Source organism: Epinephelus lanceolatus, chromosome 22, assembly GCF_041903045.1.
Source record: "Epinephelus lanceolatus isolate andai-2023 chromosome 22, ASM4190304v1, whole genome shotgun sequence".
Taxonomy (NCBI): Eukaryota; Metazoa; Chordata; class Actinopteri; order Perciformes; family Serranidae; genus Epinephelus; species Epinephelus lanceolatus.
This window is the reverse complement of record NC_135755.1, coordinates 36,780,032-36,807,902: the sequence shown is the minus strand read 5'-3', so window position 1 is coordinate 36,807,902 and position 27,871 is coordinate 36,780,032. Positions and strand designations below refer to the sequence as shown.

Genomic DNA, 27,871 nt, shown 5'->3' with positions numbered 1-27,871 from the left:
ATGAGCTCTAGGCCTACTTTGAACATGAGTGTTGGGTTTAGAATGATCAAACAGGACTGAAAAGTGGTTTGAAAATATCTTCAACAATTAGGTTTTATCCTTTTGAATACATCCCAATACAGTTAGGTTCTACATTTACACACAAGTAAATTAAAACAGGTGTTAATTATGGTATATTTTGAAAGGACGCCACCGGATATGTGAAAGCGTATATTAAGTCTGTCTTGACTGCGGTCTTACTAATTTAAGTGTCAGTGTTGAGACAAACACAACAGCAGGTCGCGACGTCCCTGTCAACTCCAGGAGGAACTGCCAGGATCTGCGATCAGGAGCGGGGAGGAGCGACATCGAGCTGTATTGCATTCAGGACTCATTTACCGAATCATTTACCGAATCATTCCGACGTTTGTTCTCAATTTATCCGCCGAAAGGCGACAAGTGGCACTTTGGGAGTCAGAGGGGGAAAGGATTTGTGGACTGTATTAAAGCGACTGAGGCTTTCAGTTTCCCAAGTTGGTCCGCGCTCACCTTATCATGGCTTCAACGACTTGTACAAGGTTTACCGATGAGTACCAGCTGTACGAGGAACTGGGAAAGTAAGTTCTCTAATCGCTTTACTAATGTTTTAATAGAAGGTTACAGGAGAGTTTTATCCCGCTGTGCTTTTACTATCTATTTCAATTAATCGAAACCTCCGCTGGAGTCTTAACTGTTACCTGTTCTTACCTTGATTGTGTGTAACGTTAGTTAGTAAGCGCGTGCGGGGCAGGACGTCACGCCAACTCCCATTCAAATGCCTTCAGATTTACGTGTACCTTTTGTTGTCAACGAAAACCGCGAGCCTTAAAAAATGATTTTAAAAAAATGACTCGGTGTTGAGCCCCGAAGCGTTATGATTAATAGGCTACTCCCTATGCTCGTATGTTTGTCTCAACTTTTTTAATCGGTTTCTGCTCGTCTGCGCCCATCAGCGTGTATCTTGGAGGAACAATGTCTTGTCTACACCATACCAATAAAAACAAGTTGATTCTTTTAGGGGAAACATCGGCGAGTGCTTTGAAACAAATGCCGAATTTAAAAGTGCCATATCACAATCTGCCTGTAATCTGAATTCATGCTCTAGCATCCATTTATCTCTGGCCACGTGCCAGACAAGTAAAAACAAGCAGAAATTTGGATGGAATTCGGTGTTCGTGTCATTAGCAGCGCACACAAGGCAGTAGGGAAGCCTTTACGGGAGACCTGTCACCTGTGCTGCTCTCAGTCCACTGCAGTGAACCGAAGCCTGCCTTGAGCTAACACCATGATGGTAACCTTATGTATAGGCCCATAAGAAACCCAGTGTTTCTCAGTAATTTGGGCAGTTTGTACAAGTTTCCGCCCTTTTTTCAAAATGCGAAGGGTTGAAATTCCCCAGTGGTGTGTCTGTGGCACCACACACACACACACTACAGCGCATTCACACATTTTTTGTTTCTCCAACAACGACAACCACTGTATGTTTTCTGCAAAATGTAGAACACAGCTAAATATGTACCTCCACACCACTTAAATCTTGGCTAGCCTATATATTAATACAGGTAAACGCAGTCTTTGAGTTTTGGGAAGGCGTGGCGCTCCTTTTTGACCTGGCTTCAGGGTAAAGCATGTAGTTTGTTTAGTGAATTTAGGCCTAAAAATAAATCGCATGGGAGAGCTCTGAGCTGACATAGTGACCTATCAGCATTAATCATTTATCACATTGAATAAATACCAGCTATTACATCAGTTATTGTTCCACTCTGTCCTTGGTAGCCTAATGTTTGGATAGTTTTGGAAGCTGATACTCCAGCTGCATATTTTTAGAGTAAGCACCTACTGTAAGGAAGCCTTTAGGAGGGGAATGTCTACTTACAAAGTGAGAATTGGTCGGTTTACAGAAGGACAGGTATTTCTAGAGACATACACACCAACCGTTTTTAACTTTGGGGCAGCATAGTGGTGCAGTGGTAAGCACTGTTGTCTCACAGCAAGAGCATTCTGGGTCCGTATCCCCTAGCTGGCTGGGGCTCCTCTGTGTGGAGTTTGCATGTTCTCCCAGTGTCAGTGTGTGTTTGCTCCGGGTTCTAAGGCTTCCTCCTACAGTCTAAAGACATGCAGGTTAATTGATGACTCTAAATTGCACGTAGGTGTGAATGTGAGTGTGAATGGTCATCAAACAATCTGTACATTTACATGCACAGTTAAGTTTAGCTACGGTTATAGCTCAGCTAAGCCATTTAACTGGACTACTGTCCTTGTCCCAGTACACAAACATGGGAGGGGAATCGATTTAATGACCAAAGTGTGTCCAACTGCGCTACAATAGGTGGCCCTTTCAGCTTGTTAGTATAGGACCTTTTTCCAGTTGACAGACCAAACAATCAACAAACAAGTTAGGTACGGTTAGCTAGCAGCAAACTGGAACCATGGTGGACAACTTAACAGCTATGTACATTTTGCCCATCCAAAAATGCACAGCTCTGGATGTAGATTTCTCCTAGGCCTGAACGATGTATCTTTTAAGCATCGCTGTCGCGATGCACATGTGTGCAATATATACATTGCGGAGCTTGCGATGTGGCATGCCCTAATTAAATTAAGTAGGGATGCACCGAATATTCGGTAACCGAATATATTCGGCCGAATATTGCAAAAAAACACACATTCGGTATTCGGTGGAATAAATGAAAAGCAAGGCCGAATAATAGCGGCGTGTTTTGATGACGCAATCAAACAGAATGCGGTGACGGACGGAGTAAAATCAAAGATACTGGATTAAAATGTCGGCAGTGCAGTGATATTTCAAAGTGTTGGAGAGTGATAGAAGAAGAGCAGTTTGCAAAGAATGTAATACTGAACTATCTAGAGTAGTGTTGCAGGGTATATTGGTACCAACGGTAGACTGCGGTACTAAAACACAGTGATAATTTGACAGGAATGTATTCAGGGGGAGGAGGGTGGCTGGTTGATTTTTGGTTGATTTTTATTTTATTTATTTATTTTATTTCGATCCCCCCTATGTTAATCACTTACCGATGCCATTTTTCAAGTATGAATAAGTCAATAAGTAATTTATTCTATTGACATTTCATTGATGTATTATAGAAAGGTGATTTATCTTTTTATAAATGACAAAAGGCACATCTGCCTCATTTTCGCTGTGGTATCATGATTCTACTCAGAACTGGGATACTTTCACTGATATCGTACCGTGGGTCCCAATTTTGGTACCTTGACAACACTAATCTGGAGGGGAGTGTGCACAGTGCTGTGCTGTGGTTTTGGGTGTGGCTCGGTTATAAATGTCTCAGACTCGGGAAAATCGACCCGAGCCACGCTCTAGTGTGTGTGTGTGTGTGTGTGTGTGTGTGTGTGTGTGTGTGTGTGTGTGTGTGTGTGTGTGTGTGTGTGAGTGCATGGGGCCCTGACTCCGCCGTGTGCAATACAGAGAGCACAGGAGAATTGTAAAGGCACGACCATGTGGAGATAGACATGACATGCCGTCGTGTAAACAGTGTAAGTCATCACGTTATAAGGTGAAACATTTCACTGTATAATATGATAAATAGTATAATGTTATGTTGTTATATGAAGCGTCAGTTGCGCGAAATAATATAACTTTAGTTTATGAAGAGATAAGACAGAGCCCTCTCCTCTCCTCTCCTCTTATATGCTTTACTCACAAGTGTGTAAATTGACCTGGTTATGAAACATCCATGACGGCAAATAATATAACGATAGTTTCAAAAGAGCTAAGATGGAGGGAAAAAAAAAAAAATCAGATGGTGGTTTCACTGAACAAATGCCTATTTTCAGCACATTTTATGCTGTTGCTTTCAAAGCAATATCGGCCTAATAATTACAGAATGATTAATTCTCACCAAGTAGAGCTACTGAAGTCATCTGGTGAAAAATAATGCACCCTTAAAAAAATATAAATCGCAATATATATCACTGGGGGCAAAAAAATCGCAATGTCAATTTTTCCCAATATCGTGCAGCCCTAATTTCTCCATGTTGTTACTGGCTTTTTCTTTTGTTACACATTTAATGCTATGTGACTTCCGGAAACTGCAAAGCTGAGGAGCATATGCAGAGCACCAGCCAGTTTGGGTCTGATTGACTGTTTATATGCAGGAGGAATTCCACTCCTAACCGCATTATCTGGGTGTGTTAGTCCAACTATGAGGAATTTGATTTAGTACGATTTCGGTCTGACTAACATGTTTATATGTACTTCAAAAGTCTGGTTTAAGTCGGACTGACACAAATCGATTTTCTCTGTCATGTAAACATACTGAATGTTTGTATGAACAAAACAGCCAGCAGGACGGGATCACGGGCGGCACGGGTGTGACATTTTGATGACGTGTTATGTGTGTGACCCACTGTGGGATATTTAAAAAGTAGCTGTTAGCTGTTAGCAGTGAACTCAAAGATAGAAAAGCTGCTGAAAATGTCTGCAAATAGGGAAAACGGTGAGGTCCAGGAGCACATAACTGGGGATTCTCACCAAAAGCTTCATGGTCGCCAGCGGGCGCTCTGGTCGCTTTGACATCGCTCACACTGCCAGCTCCAGCAGGCACTTGCAGCGGCCAAAGGGGCGGGGCTGAGCGCTGCAGATGTGTCCATCTAGGCTGACTGGCTGTGCACTTTACAAATATGAACAAATATACTATCATTTATGTCTTCACTATGTATTATTCATGACTTTCATTACACAATTAAAATAACGTAAATAAACACTGTCATATCGTCTTTATGAGTCTTTTATCATTATGATTTTACCCTCCGTTTGGCACGTAGGACCATTGAGAAACGTAATTGGTGGTAAATAAGCAGGAGCTTATTTGGAGGGAAAAAAGTGTAGCCTATATAGCATGCACATCTTCGGTTTCCTCTTTCACCATGGATCGCACTTTCGGAACCCTCCTTTGTATTGCATCGCTGTATATGCTGAGGAAATGTAGGGCTGGGTCCATAGAGTCCTGCAAACCTGGTCTGCAATTGGCTGCTGCTTTGCCAGCGGCGCTGCTCATTTGCATAAAGTTCAGCTTCTCTCAACTTCTACTTGACACTCTGGTCGCTGGCATCACGCCGCTTGCTGCAACCGATGCCCCCGACGCCCTTTGTAGCTAGCGTGCATTGAAAATGAATGGCTACTGGCTGCTTATGACACTCATGAAGCTTTTGGTCGGAATCCACGGTTACCCTCCGTGCAGAGGACGAGATCAGCCGCCAAATAACAGGGACAGTAAATGATTGTTTTTGCTATGTTGTTATTTCATATAAAGTGCTGCTGACATGTACGTTATATGTCACACTAGATGTCGCAACTGTGACGCTTCCTTGATTCTGTGATGCCAGCATGCTGTCTAAAGTCACACATTGGAGCGGAATGATGCAGCCATTGTTTGGTTCTGTGTAAAAATGTAAAGGTGACATGAAGACAGGTTTATGTAACGGCTCTATAGCCTCATTGCTGTGTGTAAAACAGGCTAATATGTCAGCCCTGTGATAGTCTGGTGTTTTGTCCAGGGTGTTTCCTAACTCTTGACCAGTGTCAGCTGTGATAGGCTTCAGCCCTCTTGCAACCCTGTATCAGGATAAGTAGTTACAGATAATTAATCAATGAATGTTCCAAGAGAGGAGCAGGGAAGGGTTGTAATGAATTATTGAGCATTTTTGTAAAAAGCAAATCAGTGAGTCAGAGTTAGTGCTGAAATCTTTATTCAATTGGTGCTTTACACTGTCTGCAACATCACCTGTGCCTTTTACAGATGTCATGTTAACACTTGCTGGTATCCTTAAAAAACAACTTCATTCACATACCTTTCATGAATGAAGAATACCTTTCTATGGTACCAGTTTCCCTAAAGCAAATACATGTCAGAGAAGCAGACATGTCTGATGAAGGGCCTGTGCCCGAAACGTCAGATGACGTGATATTCAGATTAAATCTTGGGAGCTGTATCTCGTGTGTGGACTCAACTTTTTCTACATTGATGCCTCTTTGTGGTCCAGCACCTAGGCTAAGTCTTTTCTAGGATGTGCGTGTCCTTTTGTTCTCTTTCATCTAGTTGTTCCCACGACACTCTAGGAGGCTAGACAGTGATCTCTGGCGTCCCAGAGACACTCCCCTAATGCCAGGTCTCACTGCTCCCCGCACCAACCCGACAACCTCCTTTACCTTACTTACACATGGCTTTCTCAGCCCAAACAGCACTGCCACCTTCAACAAACCCAGGCTCCGTTCATGCGAGCTCCAGGTAGAGACCGTGCTGATACTACCTTTCCTAGCACATTCACCATACTTTATTTCACACGCTACATAGCATAACTCCAACATAAACTAAAATTAAAGGAGATAGATAAACTCACAGGATCAGCAAACACACTCACCTTGCAGCATGGTCTCAAAAAAAGGGATTCAAATAGGCCACTCCCACACTTAAATAACCTTCCTCTTCCTGGATTTTCTCCTGAGAGGACTGATTGGTGGATCTTTCCACCTGATCTCAAGGAGTTATGTACCCTGCTTAGTAGTTCCCCCTGCTGGCCCCCAACTGACATTATTCTTCCTCATCCAAATCCACTGACTAGCTCCGGCTGCTTCATCTGACATTTCCTTCACTGTCTTCCTCAAACTCTGTCCCCGCACTTCGAGTTCCCCCAGGAGCGAGACAGTTGATCTTGCTATGAATCCCCTACACCCCACTTCCACTGGACAAATCCTAGTTTTCCATCCTCGCTGCTCAGCTTCTGCTCCTAAGTCTGCATACCTAAGCTTTATTCTTTCATAGTCTTCTTCCACCGAGTCTTCCCAAGGAACTTTCAGCTCAATGAAATAAACTATCCGTTGAGTCACTGACCACAACACTATGTCAGGCCTCTGCTTGGTACAAACTATTTCCTGGGGAACAACAAGCTTTCCCCCTACTAAATCTACTTGCATTTCCCAATCACAAGCACCTTCTAGACGGCCACACCCTTGCCTCCTTACTAACTTATCCCTTATGTATTTATCCCCCTCACGGACAAACTGAATTGCTAAACTCCTATTCTTAAAACCCTCTGAATTTACCTGTCTTCGTTTCCCTTCGATGCCTGCAGCTAAATTTTTCAACACCTGGTTATGTCACCATGTATATCGGCCTTGTGACAAGCTAAATTCACAGCCTGACAAAATATGCTTTAAGGTTGTGGTACCTGAACACAGTGGCCATGATGGGTCCCCATTTACCCACAGTTTTAGGTTCTGGGGGGTTGGTAACACATCGTATGTAGCCCCTACCAGGAATCTAATATGATTCTCTTCCATACTCCACAGGTCCCTCCAACTAAGCTTCCTCTTCTCTACACTTTACCTATTCAACCACTGTCCCTGCTTAGCCTGGGGCACTACCTTTGCACCCCTTAATATCTCCTCCTGTCTACGTATCTGTTCCACAACCAGCTTTCTTTTATCTTTGAGACCTGCTTTACTCCATACTGGTTTGCCTGAGCCAAGCCCCAGGACTCCCCGGCCAAACTGAACATTACCTACAAGCTCTGCATGCCTAAGAGCTGCCTCTGCCTCCTGAACTGCCGACCTTGGGTTCCACTTCTCCCACTTGGTTGGATTTGGAACTACACTCCTAACTACCACGTCCTTACTCCCAGATAACAAGAGCTCTGTCCTGACCTTGGTACATTTAAATTCCTCTGTCAAACTAGATACTGGCAGCTGAAGTATCCCTTTTCCATACAATGCAACACTACTTAGGCACCTAGGAGCGCCCAACCACTTCCTAATATAGGAGCAATGGATAGCAATGGATATTGGAATTTCATAAATTAATAATGGCCACATTAACCTAGGATATAGCCCAAATTGCAAACACCACAACTTCAACTTTCTTTGAAGTTCTGATTTATCCATTCTATCCAATCCTTCAGCCACATCTTTGATAAATTTCACCACCTGTTCCTCATCATTCTACTCCACATTGTACCAACTACCTAAGCTCTTTACTGACTTTTCCCTAATTGTTGGGTATTCCTCATCACCTATGACAAACTTCCTATCACTGCTTCTAGACTTACTAGGCTTGATCTTCATGCTGGCCCACTTGAGGTTCTCATTTACCTTCTCTAGTAAGCTCTTTGTACATGGCATTGTTGTGGTCACCAGTGTCATGTCATCCATGTAAGCCCTAACTGGTGGAAGATACAACCCAGTCTGCCGTCTCTCCCCACCTACCACCCACTTGGAAGTGCTGATGATTACTTCCATCGCCATAGTAAATGCTAATGGAGAAATTGTACACCCTGCCATGATGCCTATTTCTAGCCTCTGCCAACCTGTTGTGAAACCTGCCATACTCAGACACAACCTAATATCCTGAAAATATGCTTTCACTAAGTTAACAACTACCTGTGGCACTTTGAACTAGTCAAACGCACTCCAAATGAGGCTGTGCGGTACTGAACCAAACGCATTTTCAAGATCTAAAAATATTATATGCAGGTCCCTTTTTTAATCTTCGCTGCCTGAATCTGGTGCCAGATCATGCTAGTATGCTCTAAACATCCTGCAAAACCTGGTATTCATGCCTTCTGCACCAAAGTATCTATTAAGCTATTCCTTTCTAAGTAGCTAGCTAATCTCTGCGCTACTACACAAGAAAATCTTCTCTCTCTGACTGGCATACTGACCTCAGTGTCACCTGCATCCTCTCTTACTACCCCCTCCTCCTCCTCAGTGGCAGTGTTACTGATATCCTGCAAACTGTGGTTTTCTACCTGCCGCTGGACTTCATCTGACTGACTCGACTGACTTCTTAGAAAGTACTGATCAATGCGGCTACTCTGCCCTTTCATTGCCACACACTTCTTTTTTCCTTGATGAGTTCTGAGGCCTTTTATTGATGTTACTTTCTGCCAGCCACAAGGACAAACCTGAAGCATCTTGTTCTCGACTGTGCTACTTTTGTCCTCTACAGATGCGCTCACCTTGCCCTGAGTGCTGCTAATTCTAGTCCTTCTAGTTCCTTCTCTAAAGGAATACAGTCATAGAAAGCACAAACTACAGAGTTTGTTTGTACAGATTTGATCCCCAAATACCAGAAAACAATTTTAGGAAGAAATTGCAACAAAAATGTATTTAGTCAAATCTATAGTGTAAAATCAGAAGCCTATCTATCCGGTTCTCCTGGTTGCAGAGCAGTCTTCTCTGGGTGTGTTTGTTTTTTTTCTTTTGCTACCATAAATTCAGTCATGTTGCAGTTAAGGTAGACTCAAAGGTGTCTTAGTTTTTTTTTGTTTTTTTTTTTTTACATTGCTTTGGTTGCTAAGGTCTTTACAAGGAGAAAACCAAAAATACCTAAGTGAACATTTTAAGAAAACCTTAAGGAGAAGACTTAAGGGTGTTCTGTGCAACTTATTTTATTTTATTTTATGAAACTTTAACTAGGACTTAAAGAAAATTTTAAATCAAGGTGTTCTGTGCAAGTGGCCCTTGGTTTTAGTCGGACTAACACAGTAAATGGTTTTTCTCTAATGTCATGTAAATGTACTGATTGCAGAGAATGTGTAAGATGGCTCTTGTAATCCAGTAATTCACTGTTCAATGATAATGTGTCAGATAAAAGTGTTACTGTATCTGTCCTGTATGTTATGGTGAGTCTTGCCATATAGTGACTGATCCTTATCTCTTTTATAGGGGTGCTTTCTCTGTGGTGAGACGGTGCATGAAGATTTCCACAGGGCAGGAATACGCTGCCAAAATAATCAATACCAAGAAGTTGTCTGCCAGGGGTAAGTACATGCTCTGTAATGCTGTCATACAACATGTTGCTGTGTTAACTCTGTTGGGGCTGTGGCAACTGGTTATTCTGGGACCGTATCTTTGTTTAATATTGTTCCTTTTCTAGCAATGTCACCCCAAAAACCACTTTCCTCTTTTTGTGACTATACATGTTTTCTCAAGCCATCGCCATTTTTCTTTTTTTATGTCTGTAGTAGCAAGAGGTGGTCAGGTTTCACATGGTAGCAGCTGTGCACACCACATCTTACTCCTGCAGCTTTAAATTCACTTTCACTTTCACAATTTCATCGCTTTTCACTTTTGTAACTCCACTTATCAAAGTGACACAACATGAAGGAGGCCAGCAGCTCCTTTTGTGACTCATTCTCTGATATCAACCGCAGCCTCTGATTTCTGATGAGCTGTACATGACTCATAGCACTGTCTTTCACATTCAAACACAAGCCAGTGAAGGCACCATGGTGGCAGAATTGGGGGAAAAAACCTCTCTTCACCCTTTTTATTCTCTCCATCATTATCAGTGCAGTGTGGGCCTAGAACCCTGCTGTCTGGATGTTGGATCGCTGATTGATCTCCACGCAAGACCCTAATGGGCTGAAGGGAGAGTTCACAACACACAAATCCACAAACAAAAGGAGATGAAAAGGTTCACAGTGATGGTGAGCGATCGCACAGTGGCAGCAGATGTAGTGTCTCACTTGGAAAGCAGGGGGGTTTCCTCACAGCTGCTCGAAGAAAAGCCAAGAGGGGGAGTACATATGGCTTTAAAAAGAGACTATCCATACAGCTTTTCTGGATGGTTCAGTGATACAACAAGATCTCTGATCATTCTTAGCCAATGTGGTGAAAAACTGAAAGCTTCAATGAGAAAGCTTGTGGTTCCTGGGTCTAATTATTGGTGCTGTAGCTCCAGAGGTGAGGGGAGAACATGAGTGATGAAAGGAGGAGTGCAGAAAGAGGAGGGCAGATGTTTATAGAAAGGGAGTCCATGATTGATTCCATGCTCAGATTGCTTTGGCTGAATGCCTTCGCTGAGCCTGAGCCTCTTCCACCTGAAGGGGAAAATGAGAGTGAAAATGGAAAGATGAGAGAAGGTGTATGTGTATGTATGTGTGAAAGGCCATGAGAATGGTTGACAGCATAGTTGTTCTGGTGTTTGTACCAAGGGTTTGAGTTATCAGGTAGCTATTTTTAATTTATTTGAATTTTGACCAGGAAAATCTGTTAAGGTCTGAACATATTTAAATCACTCCGGTCTTAATGTCCATTGAAAATAACTCCTCCTCAGAATATGTAACATGTAACAGTAACAGAATAAAGCAGGATTTATACTTCTGGTTGAATCGATGCCTGCCTACGGCGTAGGCTCTATGTTGATGCAGAGCTTGTGCTGTAACCTACGCCGTAGCCTGATGTGCACCTCCCCTGAAATGTAACTACATGTCGCAGCGATGCAGACCTCCTGTTTATTTTTGTAAGCTGAAAAACATTTCCCTCAGTGGAACCAAAGCTTTTATTTACTTTTATTTCACAGATAAGAAACAATAAATTGAAAAGACAATACAGCCCTCCCAAAATAGTGTTTAAGTCCTGTGTGTGATTTACCCTGGCTTCATTTAAGCAGAGGAAATCTTTGCTAGTCGCTAGGCAAATTTATACAGTGTAAAATGCCATAGTGTTGTGCTAATAAAGTTAGCATGCTGTATTTGTTTGGAAAATGTGTTTAGTATAAGACAGTGGTTTTGTTGGTGAACCTTGTGAATTGTAATGGAACTGATTGTTGTAACATTACCTTTGTTAAATGTTGCTGTTGTTTCAGGCTGTATATGAGTAGAGGAAATCTCTGCTAGCTGCTAGGCTAATTTGTATAATGTAAAATGCCATAATAAAATTAGTATTCAATTCAATTCAATTCAGTTTTATTTATAAAGAGAGAGAGAGAGAGAGAGAGACTGGTGTATCATAGGGGGGTCCTCCGGCAGACTAGGCCTAAGTCAGCCTAACTAGGGGCTGGTACAGGGCAAGCATGAGCCAGCCCTAACTATAAGCTTTATCAAAGAAGAAAGTCTTAAGTCTAGTCTTAAATGTGGAGACGGTGTCTGCCTCCCGGACCGTAACAGGAAGATGATTCCACAGGAGAGGAGCCTGATAGCTGAAGGCTCTAACTCCTGATCTACTTTTGGAGACTTTAGGGACCACGAGTAACCCTGCGTTCTCAGAGCGCAGTGTTCTGGTGGGGTAATATGGCACCAGGTAGGTGGTAGTATGTTGTATTTGTGGAGAAAATGTGTCTAGCAAAAGACAAGTGCTTTGGCTGTGAATCCTGTGAGTTATAATGACGCCGATTTGTGCACTTGTTGAAATTGCCTCTATCAAGGAGACTTGCACTGATTACAGTTTTTTGGGCCGATTCCGATTTGCAGAGTGCTTCGACGGCCGATTCCGATTTTGGCCGATTCCGATTTCATTTTTTTCAAACCACTTTACAGCACACAAGATACTGCAATATTTTCTATCTTTCAGATATCCGATCTTTGCGATAGGTCACCGCACTCGCATTTGCGACTAAAAATAGTTTTGTGCAAGCAAAACAAATCATTCAGCACGCTGTGTGAGTATGGATTTCAACCAGCAGCAGAAACGAAAGGCGAATCCCGTCGGTTGTGGGTTAAACGGGGGTCACAGACACAGACAGGAATGTATTCCTGTCAAATACGGCGGCCATAGTGCTCTGCGGCGCAAGATAAGGCTTACCGGCGACGGAGAAGTCCGGCTCCAATAATGTCCTCTTCTTGATGTCATGACTGCCCAAAAGTACCTGGACAGCCGAGCCATGGCAGCACACAGGTATGTGACGTGTCAGAGGAGAAACGAGCCGTTCACATTACTCTCTTTGTGGCAGGTAAAGGTCCGCAAACCTCACCGCACTTCAGGGACTGTTCTTTACTTGTCAGGGGAGGAGGGTGGCTGGTTGATTTTTATTTTATTTATTTTATTTATTTCGATCCCCCCTATGTTAATCACTTATTGATGCTGTTTTTGAAGTATGAATAAGTCAGTAAGTAATTTATTCCATTGAAATATCATTGATGTATTATAGAAAAGTAATTTATCATTTTATAAATGACAAACGGCACATCTGCCTCATTTTCGCTGTGGTATTGTGATACTACTCAGAACCATGATATTTTCACTGGTATCGTACTGTGGGTCCCAATTTTGGTACCGTGACAACACTAATCTGGAGGGGGTTCATCTGCAAAGACTAATGAAAAACTAAACAACGGCATTCGGTATTCAGTACTCGGCCAAGCGTTTAATTTTATTTGGCTTCAGCTTCGGCCACAAATTTTCATTTCGGTGCATCCCTAGTGGAATAGGCATTGAAACAAGTTTGAAATAACAGAAAACACCTTGACACTGAACCTGTGGTTGAGACAGGACTCCAGTACTACAGCTCTGCAGTGATTACAATATTCTCAAAACTGTTACAAATAATGGTCAGAAGTATGAAATCTATGAGACAGAATCATTTTAGAAGTCACTTGGGGTGATATATCGATTATACTCAATGTATTGCAGCTCCAAGTGGGATGTATAAAATGACTATATTGCAAACAAAGTATTAACTGTCACATCATTTTTATTTTTATTTTTTCAAGCCATCACCATGACACTAAGGTGTTTCTCGCCCAAGACTTGCAGGGTGCTTCAGAATAAAAGCACCAGCGGTTTCGCTTTGATTTATTTCTTACATCAGTAATTTATTTACTTTATTATAACAGTACTTTATCTAACTGTATTATAACCCTTTATTGTAACAAAACTTTATTAAATTTTATTATAACAATATTTTATTTAACTTTACTGTAACGGTACGCTATTTAACTTTATTATAATAGCTATTTTTAACTTCACTATAACAGTTTGTTACACTTTGTAACACTTTGTTTATTCTAAGTACTTTATAATTAGTACTTTATATAACAGTACCTTATTTAACTTTATTATAACAACTTTATTTAACTTTACTATAACAGTCTGCTATTTAACTTTAATATCAATACTTTGATTTAACTTTATCATAACTACTTTAACTTTATTATAACAGTACTTTATTTAACTTCATATTTTATAACAATTCTTTATAAACCTTCATAAAACAATATTTTAACAAAATTTATTAGAACAATACTGTATTTAACTTTATTATAACAGTAACTACTTTATTTAATTTCATTATAACAATTCTTTATTTAACTTTATTGCAACAGTCATTTATTTAAATTTATTAGAACAGTACCTTATTAACTTAACAGTAACAGTAGCTTGTTTAGTAGTTTAGCATTTTAGTCATCCTATAGTTGTTTAGAGGAGATGTCAAAATATTGAGATGTATATTGTGTATTGTGATATAGCCTAAAAAATATCTCAGTATTATTTATAGGCCATAATGTACAGCCCCAATGTCCCTATTTTTTATTATGTTCCTACTACAGACAGATACAGTAGTTTACTGTTTGACCAGTTGAAAGATATTGCAGCAGGCAGGCTGAACTGAAGGTCACATTCAATGAGGGGAAACCCCAGACTCCCTGCCAATGCTGCTGCTGTTGCTGTGTTATGAAAAAACCTAAACAGGAAGCTCCATCTAATTGGAGAGGCCGTAAACCTCTGGCTTCACACCAAATGCAGTTCACTTCCAAGGGATGTCCACGTGACTCTACTAAAGCTTTCATAAAGTACAACATCAGGAAGAGAGTGTATTTATCCTTTATTTAGCTGGAAAGGTCCCATTAATATATAAGACCTTTTACGCCAGGGAGTCCTGGTTAATCCTGACAGTCTCTACTTCTAGAAAGTACAGAGTCGTATCCTGTGAGAGTGTGTTTGTGCCATCACTTGAAATATACAGAATATTTAGTTGGATTGAGAGCAGCATTAATGTAACTCCTTTAGTTTATTTTTACTCTTACCCTAACCCTGTAGTGCTATTTATCAGTATAGATTGATGAATTGCACTAAGGGTAAGAGGAAAAATATATCCTTGATTTTGGGGTGAATTGTCCCTTAAGGTCTAGACTCCACTTTGATTGGATCCTAAGTGTAAAACATGTCAGATTCTATCTCTCATGAAACAAGCGGTATTCAACACTTGTTTTTGCTTATGTGTTATTTTGTTAATGATTGCATGTTTGAAGTTGCATTGTTTGACCATATTATTTCTGTTAAATCTTCTTGTGGTACTCTGAATTAATAAGTAGACTTGGAAGTTTAATCTAAGTAAGGTAACCTGTACATGTAGATATCAGCTGCAGTATTGTAAAGGGTTGGGACTCCTGGGTCCTAGGTTTGCAGGACATAGCAGCGCACGCTTTGGCAAGCTCCATGACATCTCAGCCTGTGATGCTCATACTGTGCTTTTTTTGAGGATGCTTACTTAATGATGAAAATAGCATTTCAGACATCCATGTATCATTGTCGGGACCTCAAACTTACTTGACGTACTTGAGGTTCCACTAAAATGTGTCCATAGAATCGAGGAAATCGTTGAAGTAGCAAAAGTTTGCATCCAATGCTTGTTGAGATTCTTATGAGTCAGTCCAAACAGGTCCTGGCAAAGTAGTGGATTTTGGGTGAGATTTGGTTGTTTGTTTGTGTAAATATAGACAGCAGTGATGTGCTGGTCGCATTTTCTTAAAACCCAAACTACCTTCGCCTGTTTAGTCTCACCACCAAACAATCAGAGATCTCCGCCTTCTGATAGTCTGGGGACACTCCTTTTTAAAGTGTGTTTAACACACCGGAGAAAACCGCCGGCAACAAAGCAATGCTTTCATTTTTGAAAAGGACATGCCCTCCCGGAAATGTGCGCTCCCCCTTTTCTTGTCCCCAAGGAAACAAACACACAGAGAGCTTGAAAATGGATGCTGAGAGATTTAACTCTGTTTTAACAAACGTGTGCTCAGTCCACCAGATTGTGGAAATGAAGGACTTACAGCGACTTTGTTTAAAACTTTTAATGCAGTCGGACTATGTTCACGAGCACAAGAGTTCAGCAAGCTACCGAAGGACTGCCCTGCGGATTTACTATTGGTTCTGCAACGTAGGGAGTTTTTTTTAAACTCTGAAATTGTATCCGCCCATCTAAACACAAAATCAGGGAGAAAGACATCAGTCTTTAGTTAAGCAAAGTGTCTAAAGACTGATTTGTGAGTCTATCGCCTGTTATGAGAGCCAGTACACCCTGCCCTAAACCCAAATATATGCATTAATCAATGACCTGAACTCAACCTGCCAACCCACAAATTGGAGCTGAAAGTTTCCGGTAATGACCATCCCTTGTAACCTACATGTAGTGGGCTATAGTGTATGTCATTTCAAGTGAATATCACAAGGTTTTCTGTTAAAATGGTACAAACATAGGAAGACAGCAAGTACTCACCCATCTTTATAGTGGTTATGTCTTAAATATGATCTTGTGTGCACAGCTGATACTGTGCATGGTATGATTACATGAGAGCACAGCTGGGAGGTATAGAGGTTTGTTTAATGACATTACGGAAGTGCATATTTAAAGGATTCAGCGTGGACAGAGAGGCACTTGCTTGCTGTCAGGACACAATGTTAGGCCTTTGTATTTTCAGAGGGAAATATTTTTACCAGACATTGTAAGAGGAGAGATTTAAATATGTAAGACAACAGATTTTTGTCATCAAAACTGGATAAAAGAAACCCTGAGTGCAGCAGCACTGATGATAATGCTGCTTGCTTATTGCATTTAAGGAAGATTGAGAGGGACTTGGAGAGAGATGGTGGAAGGTGGTCTATCATATAGTATTTCTGTGCATTATTAATTACTCCTTCACAGCGCTGCTTTGTCACTTAATGACCTTGTGTGTGTGTGTGTGTGTGTGTGTGTGTGTGTGTGTGTGTGTGTGTGTGTGTGTGTGTGCGCGCACACAGAACATGTAACTAAACATCATCCAGATGAACTCAACTGAGAGCCTGTCTTCACTGACAGCACAGGCTTGTATGAAGGGAAAACTAGGGCAGTGGTTAAACACAGACCTAGTGATGCTTGGACTCAGCGGAGTGGAAATGATCACTTGACAAACCCACCAGGCTGTGGAAAAGCTAGCTATGGTTCAGGAGCCAGCCATTCTGTCGTTTTGCTTCTGGAAAATACCCGAGGCCCCAGCCGCTCACCGTGAACTCTTCATTCCCATGGAAACAAAAGAGATGGAGCACTAAATATAGTCTGTGGGGTAATATAGGCGTTGAAGTATATTACAATCTTTGTGCTGTTAATTATGCCACTGCATGATGCTGCCAGTATTGTATGAATCCCTTGTTTCACACACACACACACACACACACACACACACACACACACACACAAATGTATATATCTACCCAAACTCTGGCCGGTGTATATGCAGTGCCAGTGGTTGGCTTAGCAGCTAATGTCAGGGGCTCAGCATGCCATTTACACAGTCCCCTGCTAAGACTAGACATAAGAGAAGGCTCAAGTGAGATATATTGTGCGTTTGTATATGTGTGTCAGAAAGGGAAAAAGAGACCTAACACAAAGTGGTGGCGTGCGCCATGTGTACAATCTAAATGGTATTTGAGTGTCTTGTCACTGTATTCACAGCTCAGCCCTCAGGTTCTGGCTGACCCATATGGCCTATGACTGGGATGACCAGCAAGCAGTTTATACAGCCCTGTTGACAATAACACAAATGATGACTCAGAAACCCCTGAGAGAATGTCCTTGTGTTTGTCACCGTTTAAGTAGTATCTCTCTTGCCTGTGTGTCCTGACCCTAATTGCTTCCATCAAAGACTATAAGCTGATTGCACTTAATATTTTACACCAGCATCACTCGTTTATTCAGAAATCCCACCATGCTATTTTCTGCTGTGAATGTAGATCATCCAGTTGGAATACATCAGACTCTATAGATGTGTGTTTCCAAACAATCTGTGTGGTGTGCAGTGGATAATGTTAAAGCAATAGTTTCATATTTTGGGAAATACACTTACTTACTTACTGCCTTGCCAAGAGTTAGCTGAGAAGAATAATACTATTCTCTATGGGTGTAACACTACATGTATTCGTATTGAACCGTTCTGGAGGCTTTTGGTTTGGTAAGCATTACAAACTGAACGATTCGTTGAAATATCCTTTTACATTTTACATGACAGTAATATATAAAGCTTAAACTGTGCTCGAAAAGGCAGCCCACAGGACGGAGCAGGCAACATGCTGTCTACCTCTCCCATCCCCAAACCAGAAAATTCTACTCTGGTGAGACATACTGGGAGGCAGATACACTAAGCAAGCTCTTTGTAAGATGGTTAGTAAGATGGCAGTGGCTGATGTTTTTCTGTTGTGTTACATCAATTTTGCGCAGGCTGAAAAAAACAGGGCTTCAGACTAATGGTCACAAACTTAAATTAATGAGCAGATACAAGAAAAATACAATGACTGTTTGGCAGATAGGCTCTGGGATCTCAGTGCTATGTTATCTCAGTTGGCATCCCAGTGTTAGGGGCAAACTGAGATCTTTCCCAGTGACAAAAGAATGCAATAAACTCACTATCGTTGTGTCAGCAGATGCACCCTATTGATACCCTGATAAAGCTGCATTGTAAACAATGAATCCCTGTTAAAATCAGCAGAGGGAGAGGTAGTTAATATTCAGTGTTCAATGTTCAATGCTCAATTCAGTAAAAATGTTAGAGTAATAGCATTGTAATAAATAATAGAGTATTGGGCGAAGGTAAATTGTAAGGTTCTCATGATGTGTTCAAGGTAATCTTGTAAAATGTAGTTTTTGGTGAGAAACTTGAAGGAGAAAGTTGTTGATGATTTCACAGCAATATAAAATAGATATTGGAGAGAGAATAATTATATAGTAAAATGCTTTTGAAGCAGTTTTTTGAAATATGTTTTTCATGTGAAAGGTTACATTAGAGATTGTTTTATAAATGTGTATGACTGAATTTGTGTTCATTTAAATATAATGTAATGAAACTTTTTTTTATGAGAAGCTGTTTTTATTGTATGTGTTGGTAAGAAGACACCCCAGAAGATGGGTCACTCAGGTACAGTTCCATTATTGTTCACTGGGGGGGGGGGGGGGGTGTTATTCTTATATTTTAGTTTTACTATCGACTTTTCACCCAACAGGCTGGTGTTTGATTGACAGATGGAGTTTTGTTTTATGTCCTTGCATTTCTATTTTACATGAGCATAAAACCTCACTGTGTTTAACCCCTGTTATTGATTCAGTAGAGACAAAAGGCTTTTTACTCTCTCTTACTGTCTACTTCCAACTGAAGTTTGAGTTCATATTCAGCCCCTCCGATGAGGGAAACACAGTAGGAAAGTTTTAGAGTTGACAAGAAACCGTGAAGCTTAACAGCAGTGTAATGATAGAAGCATGTGTATATTTGTAAGAATTCACCCTAGACTCTCTCTTCTTTTAACTGATGCACAGCTGCTCATGGAAGGCTAAAAATATCTCATTAGAACGATGCAAGGGAGCGTGAAAAACAAATCAGGCTGCCATGTTATAGTGCAACTGTCAGCGGGAGTGTAGGACTCCCCAGTTCTTGGCAGAAGGTATGTTCATCTCTGCCTGCCTAATTTCCCCATCAATCAACTGGCAGGGAAGGATTGATTGTTCCAGCCTGTCTTTTTTTAAAATAGTAATTAATGTTACTTCCACTTCAGCTCAAGCTCTAGTGTTCAATCTGAAGAGAAGAGAAGATAAATCAGTCAAATAATGATGATGGGGAGATGAAGGCATGGAGGAACACAAGTCAGGGAAAATCAACAGCATTAAATATGTATGGTAATTTGTAATGCTTAGGTTGCAGCAGTAGAAGGAAGGTATTGACTGATGATGAAATGCCTTGGCGGGTGCTAAGCTCATTTGTCTGCTATCAGCCACTCAATCAAAGCCCACAGGGGGCACCTCGTCAATACTGATAAGTTGTATTGTCTCGTCCCTTGTGCAGTAATAACATAGGATGGATTTCTGTGGATTAAGTCTCTCTGAAGTCAGTGCTTTTTTTGATGAATCAACCTGGAGAAGAAGATAAAGGACCACTTTTTTTCCTGTTTGCTTTCTTTTGCCCAAAATCAGCTTGAGAACAAGTAGATGTTTGAAGGCTGATCTGATATTGTATTGAAAAATGGTATGCATGTGTTAAATAGGGGTTGGAAAAAAACTGATTGGCTGTAGTATTGCAATTTTATTTAATTTTTTATGCCTCCATGCCAGCTGTGGCTGGAGGCTTTGTGTTTTCTGGTTGCTCCTCCCATTCTTGTGAACGCAATATCTCATGAATGTATTGAGGAAATTTCTTCAAATTTGGCACAAATGTCCACGTCCTTCTCGTTCTTGTGAAGGCAGTATTTCAAGAACACCCTGAGGAAATTTCTTCACTTTTGGCACAAACATCCCCTTGGCCTTAACAATGAACTGATTACAATTTGAAGTTCAAAGGTCAGTGTCACTGTGACCTTGCTTCCGTCTCATTCTTGTGAATGTGATATCTCGAATCAATATTATGTGTCCCTAATGCATGGATGGATGGATGGATGGATGGATAGATGGATAGATGGATGGATGGATGGATGGATGGATAATAATAAAAGTGAAAAATAATAAAGTGATGCTGCTGTGCCTTCTGCGTAAATGCTGAAAGTAATGCAAGTATTTAATAACCTCAAGCAGATATCATTTAACATTGCAGTCTTTTGTATAGTGCCCAATTCTCTCTTTTTGTTATGATCCTTCCACAGTAGCTCCACAGGGAAACACTGTACAGGGGAATAAAAAGTGGGAAGCATTAAGTTCATTGATTATTTAAATCTCCAGATACGCCAATTAGATGCACATTTACGCACGAGGCACATTGATTTTTTTTTTTTTTTTTTAATTCAACTTTATTTATATAGCGCCAAATCACAACAAAAGTCATCTCAGGGCACTTTTCACATAGAGCAAGTCTAAGAAAAAACTCCCCTTTAACGGGAAGAAACCTCGAGCAGAACCCGGCTCTAGGTGGGCGGCCGTCTGCTTTGACCGGTTGGGTTGAGAGAGTAAAGGGGGGGGGGGGGCACAGAGAAGCAGAACATCCCATCCCATCCCATCCCATCCCATCCGCATAGCCAGTGCCAATGTTTTGAGATGCAGTAGGGGCAGATAATAGGCCTATAACAATAAAGGCGAAAAACAAGTAGGTTTCTGATTTTGGTTTAATTTCTATTTCAATTAGCCATTTGAAGACGAAAATGGGAAAAGCATGTGGATTTTCGTTTTTTCTCATTCACATGAAAATCAGAAGATTAAAATAATGCATTGTATATTTGTTTATCCTGTTATAAAACAAGTTAAACAAAGCTGTGGACGGAGGGTACACCAATAGTAACAAAACATTCATAGATCGCGTCTAAGTTTAACATAATATTGAAAGTTCAAAACATATAGCATATGAACAAGTTATGGCATCACTTGGTTGCTTTAAATATTGCTGCCGCAAGGACTTGTGGGACGGAATTATCTCCTTTTCTTTCGTAAAAGATGGTTAAGTGTACACTATGCTAAAGGAGATTAGAAAGGAAGCACTGAAGCACCTTTCCTTAAAATTTAGAGAATTCGACCAGCTCTTACAGGGTCTGACATTAACGGTTGCCTGAATGCCTGGGGCAAGTAAAAATAACTGCGCGGGCCAGCAGACCCTGCGCAGACATGCCCGATCGGGCCAGCAGCACCGACTCAGACACACACACATACCGGACAGCCTCTCAGTCCTTACCCACTAACGTTAGCTCATATACAAAACAGGTACCACACAGAAACTTTTACAAAGGGTCATAATGTGCTTCTAGTGACTGTCAAATTGCCAGCGAAAGTTGTTTTAAATGCAGACACGGAGAGCAGAGCGATAGATAAGAACAGCATGCTGCCTGCTCTCATGGGACAAAGATCCTCTGAGAAGAAAGACGGTTCACTCTGCTCTGCCGACAGGAACAAACTGGGAGGCAAAGATCCTCTCTGAGGAAGAGGGCTCACTTTGCTGCAGGGTTCACCAAAACGTTTTTTTGTTTTTTGTCTTTTAATAAATTGAACACACATTAAAGAACATACAAGATCCTGTAGAGAGTTAATACATATAATACAATACAATAAACATTGTCAACTTAAATGAAGGAAGAAGATTTTTTAAAGGCAAATTAAATATTGGGGATTTATGTAAAAATATACATAGAGACATATAAATAATTATATAATTAAAGATATGTAGGCTATGTTAGGTGAATACTCCTGTCAGTGACCCTGACCACTGGCATTGGCTAAAGAACTGGAGTTGGTCACCGGACGCTGCACTGCGGCTGCCCACTGCTCCCAGTGTATACAGTAGGATGGGTCAAATGCAGAGGTCAAATTTTGTCTGAGAAAGGACAATAAAGAATCTTCTTCTTCTAATAATTTCTTAATAACTAGGAGATAACAAAAGAATAAAGAGATTTCAAAGACTTAAAAAATAAGGCACATGAATCAAAACAACAAGAAACAAGATATATCCCCAGTCATGCACGCCCAGTTTTAATAAACTCAGTACTGTTTTTCAGCACATACATTGTTTTGTCTTCATTCAATGTAGTTAGCACATATTGTTATTGCGCCATTAGTTTTGGCCTTGGTGCCCCAATAAATTTGTATTTATCAAAGGCCAAAGTGGCCTTGCCCTAAAAATATAAACTCCAGGCCTGTAATCGTGTATTTCCTCTCCTGTTTCTGTCCTTGGAGGGGCCAGTTGCAGTGTGCTGCTTTTTTATGTGCTGCTGCCTCCATTGGCTAAGCGTCTCTGCTGACGTAAGATATAAGTCATGAGTGAAAATATGCACCACACAGCCAGAAAAAGAACCTCTTAGACAGGGCAAGGGCAAGTAAGAATTTAGATGGGGCAAGTAGATTTGAGAAGTACTTGCCCGGCAGGGCAAGTAGGAAAAAACCTTAACGTCGGACACAGTCTCATCAATCAATCAATCAATCAATTTTATTTATAAAGCCCAATATCACAAATCACAATTTGCCTCACAGGGTTTTACAGCATACAACATCCCTCTGTCCTTTGGACCCTCACAGCGGATAAGGAAAAACTCCCCCCAAAAACCTCTTTAATGGGGGAAAAAAAACTGTAGAAACCTCAGGAAGAGCAACTGAGGAGGGATCCCTCTTCCAGGACGGACAGACGTGCAATAGATGTCGTACAGAACTTTTTGAGAGCGAGAGCGAGATTATAGGGGGTCCTCCGACAGACTAGGCCTAAGTCAGCCTTACTAGGAGCTGGTACAGGGCAAGCCTGAGCCAGCCCTAACTATAAGCTTTATCAAAGAGGAAAGTCTTAAGTCTAGTCTTAAATTTGGAGACGGTGTCTGCCTCCCGGACCGTAACAGGAAGATGATTCCACAGGAGAGGAGCCTGATAGCTGAAGGCTCTGGCTCCTGATCTACTTTTGGAGACTTTAGGGACCATGAGTAACCCTGTGTTCTCAGAGCGCAGTGTTCTGGTGGGATAATAAGGCACTATGAGCTCTCTAAGATATGACGGAGCCTGACCATTTAGAGCTTTATAAGTTAACAGTAGGATTTTAAATTCAGTTCTGGATTTTACAGGGAGCCAGTGCAGAGAAGCTAAAACAGGAGAAATATGATCTTGTTTCTTAGTTCCTGTTAGTACACATGCTGCTGCATTCTGAATTAGCTGGAGAATTTTTAAGGACTTACTAGAGCTACCTGATAATAGAGAGTTACAGTAATACAGCCTTGAGGTAACGAAAGCATGGACCAATTTTTCTGCATCTTTTCGGGTCAGGATAGGCCTAATTTTCGCAATATTACGCAGATGAAAAAATGCAGTCCATGAGGTTTGTTTTAAATGAAAATTAAAAGACAAATCTTGATCAAATGTTACTCCGAGATTTCTTACGGTAGCGCTAGAGGTCAGAGCAATGCCATCTAGAGAAACTATGTCATCAGATAAAGAGTCTCTGAGTTGTTTGGGGCCAAGAACAATAACTTCAGTTTTGTCTGAATTTAACATAAGGAAATTGGTGCTCATCCAGGTTTTTATGTCTTTAAGGCAGTTATGGAGTTTAGTTAGTTGATTACTTTCTTCTGGCTTCATCGATAAATACAACTGTGTATCATCCACATAACAATGGAAAGTTATTATCCAGTTTAGCACGGTACACTATAACAAATAAAAGTGGCTGCGAGGTTTTCCAGGTCGGATGTAAAAGACTAAGAACAAAGCTTTCAAATGAATTATAATCTAGTTTAGGTTTAGGACTGATTAACAGGCTAGAGTTAAAAATGGCTGCAACGCCCCCTCCTCGGCCGCTGCCTCGAGGAATGTGGATATTATTATGACTGGGAGGAGTGGACTCATTTAGACTAACATATTCATCTTGACACAGCCAGGTTTCAGTGAGACTGAGTAAATCAATATGATTATCTGATATTAATTCGTTTACTAACAATGCTTATCATGGCTGCCACTTAGATACTTCCGGGCCACTCAGTTAGGAACCTTCCTAAGCAAAAAAGACTATTCGACCGCAGCCCTGTTTTTGTCTAGAACTCAAGAATTCATACACCTATTATGACAAAATTTCCCAAAAATGTCTCATAGGATGTTGCAGGGTGAGGTGCAGGGAAGCATGGTGAGACTTCAGGACAAGAATACATCACACTGACAGGGAATTATGCTGAGAAAATTAGGCAGACTTTTATTTTCAGTCTCTAAAACAAAGCAAAATTAAACAAAAGAAAGACTAAGCACGAACACCTCATGCTCACTACACAGCTCAAATAGTGCCGGGGCTGCTCCTCATTAACCAGTCCATTTTCTCCCTCATTGCACACACACTTATATCATGAGAGCCCGCCTTACCAGTTCAAACTGGCCTATTAGATCAGCCTGTAGAATAGAGGGTTGACAAGGTTAACAACAAATATACAGTGATTTTTAGTTTGCTCATACCAACAAAGTCTCATGTGCCTCTTAATGATAAATGCTATACATTCAAAGTAAGCAAATCACTTGTACAACATTCAATATTTATCTTAATTAGCTGTCACACATCGTTTGACCAATCAAACCTGAGAGCCTGCCTGCTCCTACACCTCTAATGGTGGAGGAACTGCCATCTAAGGCACTGGCCTACACCAAGACAAGTTGAGGATGGATGTGGAGTTCCTAGATATGAAACTTCTTCTATATTTATACAGTGTATACAATGAATAAGCGGATTGCTCTCTTCTGATTAGGAAGTGTTAGTGTAAACTGGAAAGAGTTCAGGTATTATAGGATCTTGTTCATGGGTAAGAATAATTGTACTATATGTGTTTGTGGTTCTACTGCTTGGTCTGTTTGGCTTTTTGTATCATTTGTCATAGCTATAGTAGTTAAGCCTGAGGCCCCTCCCAACTTGTCTGTCATTGGTGTCATCCACTCAGGTGCTGCCTCTCCCCATGTCTTTGAAACATAGGGATAAACTGGAGTACTCCCTCTGGGCTTTATTCTAAATCCTCATTTAGCCAAGTAGGGCAGCCACTTGAGGGACATGCTGCCTGCTTTAATTAGGGCTTCTTTGTCCATCAGACAGAGACTGGGTTCTCCAATCTTAGAGACAGCATCTTCCAGCTGTACTCTCCACCTTAATAAACCACTTTGCTGACTCTGTGAGAGCACAAGGTCTGTCCCTCTGAAGCTTTTTGGCTCTTTGGAAATGCAATTCTTTCCCTCGTTCTCTGTCCCTTTCTTATCTCTCTGTTCTCTGCACCTCCTATACAAAGGGAGGCCATTATTCTTCATAGTATTGACCTCTGAACTTTGCATCTTTGTGTTCATCAATGATAGTGTGGATGTGTCGAGGACCTCTGGGAGATGTGGTCCCAGAACTCCTCTCATGCACGTCCAAAACAAACCTCCCTGATTTGTATAATGTATGAATGTAATGCTCCAGTCCAAAAGAGTGTAGATGGAGTTAGTTTTCTCCTGCTGTAGGATTTGATCTTGTAAGACAACAAAAACTCAATCCCCAACACAAATATATAGATATATATTATTTTGCCCAATGAATGAATATTGCATACATTGAAAAGTATTGTATTTCATGTCACCACCTGCTGTTGGGCCATCACAATAAGAGTATTCATGCATAATATGATGTAAATTCCACTACAGAAGAGACTCAATGATCACTAAAATTAGGTGGGGGAAAAAAATTGAGATATTGGTGTCGGTTATCGGCCAAATGAGTTGTTCTGTATCGGCATATTGGATATTGGCAAAAAATCTATTACCATGCATCCCTAACACAAATATATAAATTAGGAATGTCCCGATCCAGCTTTTTCACTTCCGATCCAATACCGATATTACAGCCTTGAGTTTTGGCCGATACCGATACTGATCCGATCCAAGCGCGTATTATACACATTCACTTATTTTGTTGTCAGTCATGTTAGAAAAGGTTTGATCAAGCGATATTACTCTAACAAGAACAACTACTTAATCGGGTTAGTTAGAATGATCCACAACAGTTGGTATGAGAAACTGACCTGTTTATTGTTAACAGGGTTAAATAAACAAACTTTAAACTTGAACATTAACATTAAATAAAAAATATAGCTGGTTTCCTTTGGCTGCTTTGGCCCCTTAATAAATAGAAAATAAATCAACACAAGAAATCTTTAAAATGTCTAACACTGAAATTAAAATAGCAGCAAGACTCCACACACTTGTGCTTTGGCCCCCTTATAAATAAAAAATAGATTAACACCACAAGACATTGTTGACATTTAACAAACAATGCAGCCTTTCCTTTTCAGTTATTTTTGTAGTGTCAGTGCCAGCCTGATGCTGCTGTTTCCTGTGTGTCTGCATGCTGGCCTGGTGGATTGATAGTAAGTGCTGGAGCGGATCACTGGAATGGACTGCTTGAATCGCGGAGCACTGGGCTGGCCAGAAAACCTGGATCGGATTCCATGAAAAACTGGATCGGAGTTCTTGGATCAGCATTTTTCCATGCAGTCCGATCCGATGCCGATGCACATTTTTTGCTAATACTGGCGGCCGATAGATATATATTTTTTTTTTAAAGTGAAATTATTTGCTTAAACAGGTGGGTACTACAGCTTTTAGCTTAAACAAGAGGAAATAGTGCCTTTGTTGTAGACTATTTTCAGTCAAGGATTTGGTGCACTGGGGAGTGTTTCAGGCAGGTATGTGGGGATGACTCAAAGAAAATTACAATATTAATGTAAATGAAGGAACACAAGTGTTTGATGTGTTTTGGACAACAGTAGAGTTTTGATGCTCCCAAGTTGCTGAATGGTTACAGCTCTTGTCACATAACTGCAATTCCCTGGTGTAATTCCAGCCACGTACATTTGTTGCATGTCTTGCCCCTCTCTATACCCTTGCTTCCTGCCTGCCTCTTCACTGTCTAAGGGCCGTTTCATAGTCGACGCAAAGGCACGCAGATGCGAATGCATTGTGACGCATCGAGGTGCATTGGCCGCCATGACGCGTGCTTGCGTCTCAAAATGTGTTGTCCATTTTTTTGATATGCGATGCAGCGATGCGTTGCCAGCTGGGGACATGATGCAAGCGACATACTTGAAATTAACCAGTTTTTGTTATTCACAGAAGAAGCAGGTATGAAATATGGCAGGCGAGGAGGAAAAGCTGTACGAACTTGGACGGGCACACCCCCATTTATATGACAGTTCTAGTGCCCTGCACTCTAATAAAATAGCAGTAGAAAATGCATGGAAAGAGATAGCAATGGGAAAGAGCATTGAAACCGTAAAAAAGATTGAAAGAACGTGAGGGACAAATTCAGACATGCACACATGAAGTGGAAGAAGGCCTGCGAAAGTGGTGCATGGCAGATGGGTTTTGGGTACCCTCAGATTTTGAAGCAGCTAAACTGGATGAATGAGCAC

General features: G+C 41.0%; 1 protein-coding gene across 12 annotated transcripts in view; it reads left to right on the top strand.

Annotated features, from left to right (window-relative positions):
* Positions 1 to 268: 268 nt before the first annotated feature.
* The window catches only part of camk2d1 (calcium/calmodulin-dependent protein kinase (CaM kinase) II delta 1), a 225,957-nt gene continuing 198,354 nt past the window's right edge, over positions 269 to 27,871 (top strand). For 6 of the 12 annotated variants that reach the window (XM_033609764.2, XM_033609760.2, XM_033609756.2 and 3 more), the window contains exons 1-2: positions 277 to 596; positions 9,725 to 9,819. In XM_033609764.2, coding sequence (XP_033465655.1) covers positions 535 to 596; positions 9,725 to 9,819 — 157 coding nt within the window. In that variant the 5' untranslated portion in view covers positions 277 to 534. Of the gene's footprint in view, positions 597 to 9,724; positions 9,820 to 27,871 lie in introns of all 12 variants that reach the window. The other 6 variants (XM_033609763.2, XM_033609755.2, XM_033609762.2 and 3 more) reach the window with 2 other exon arrangements.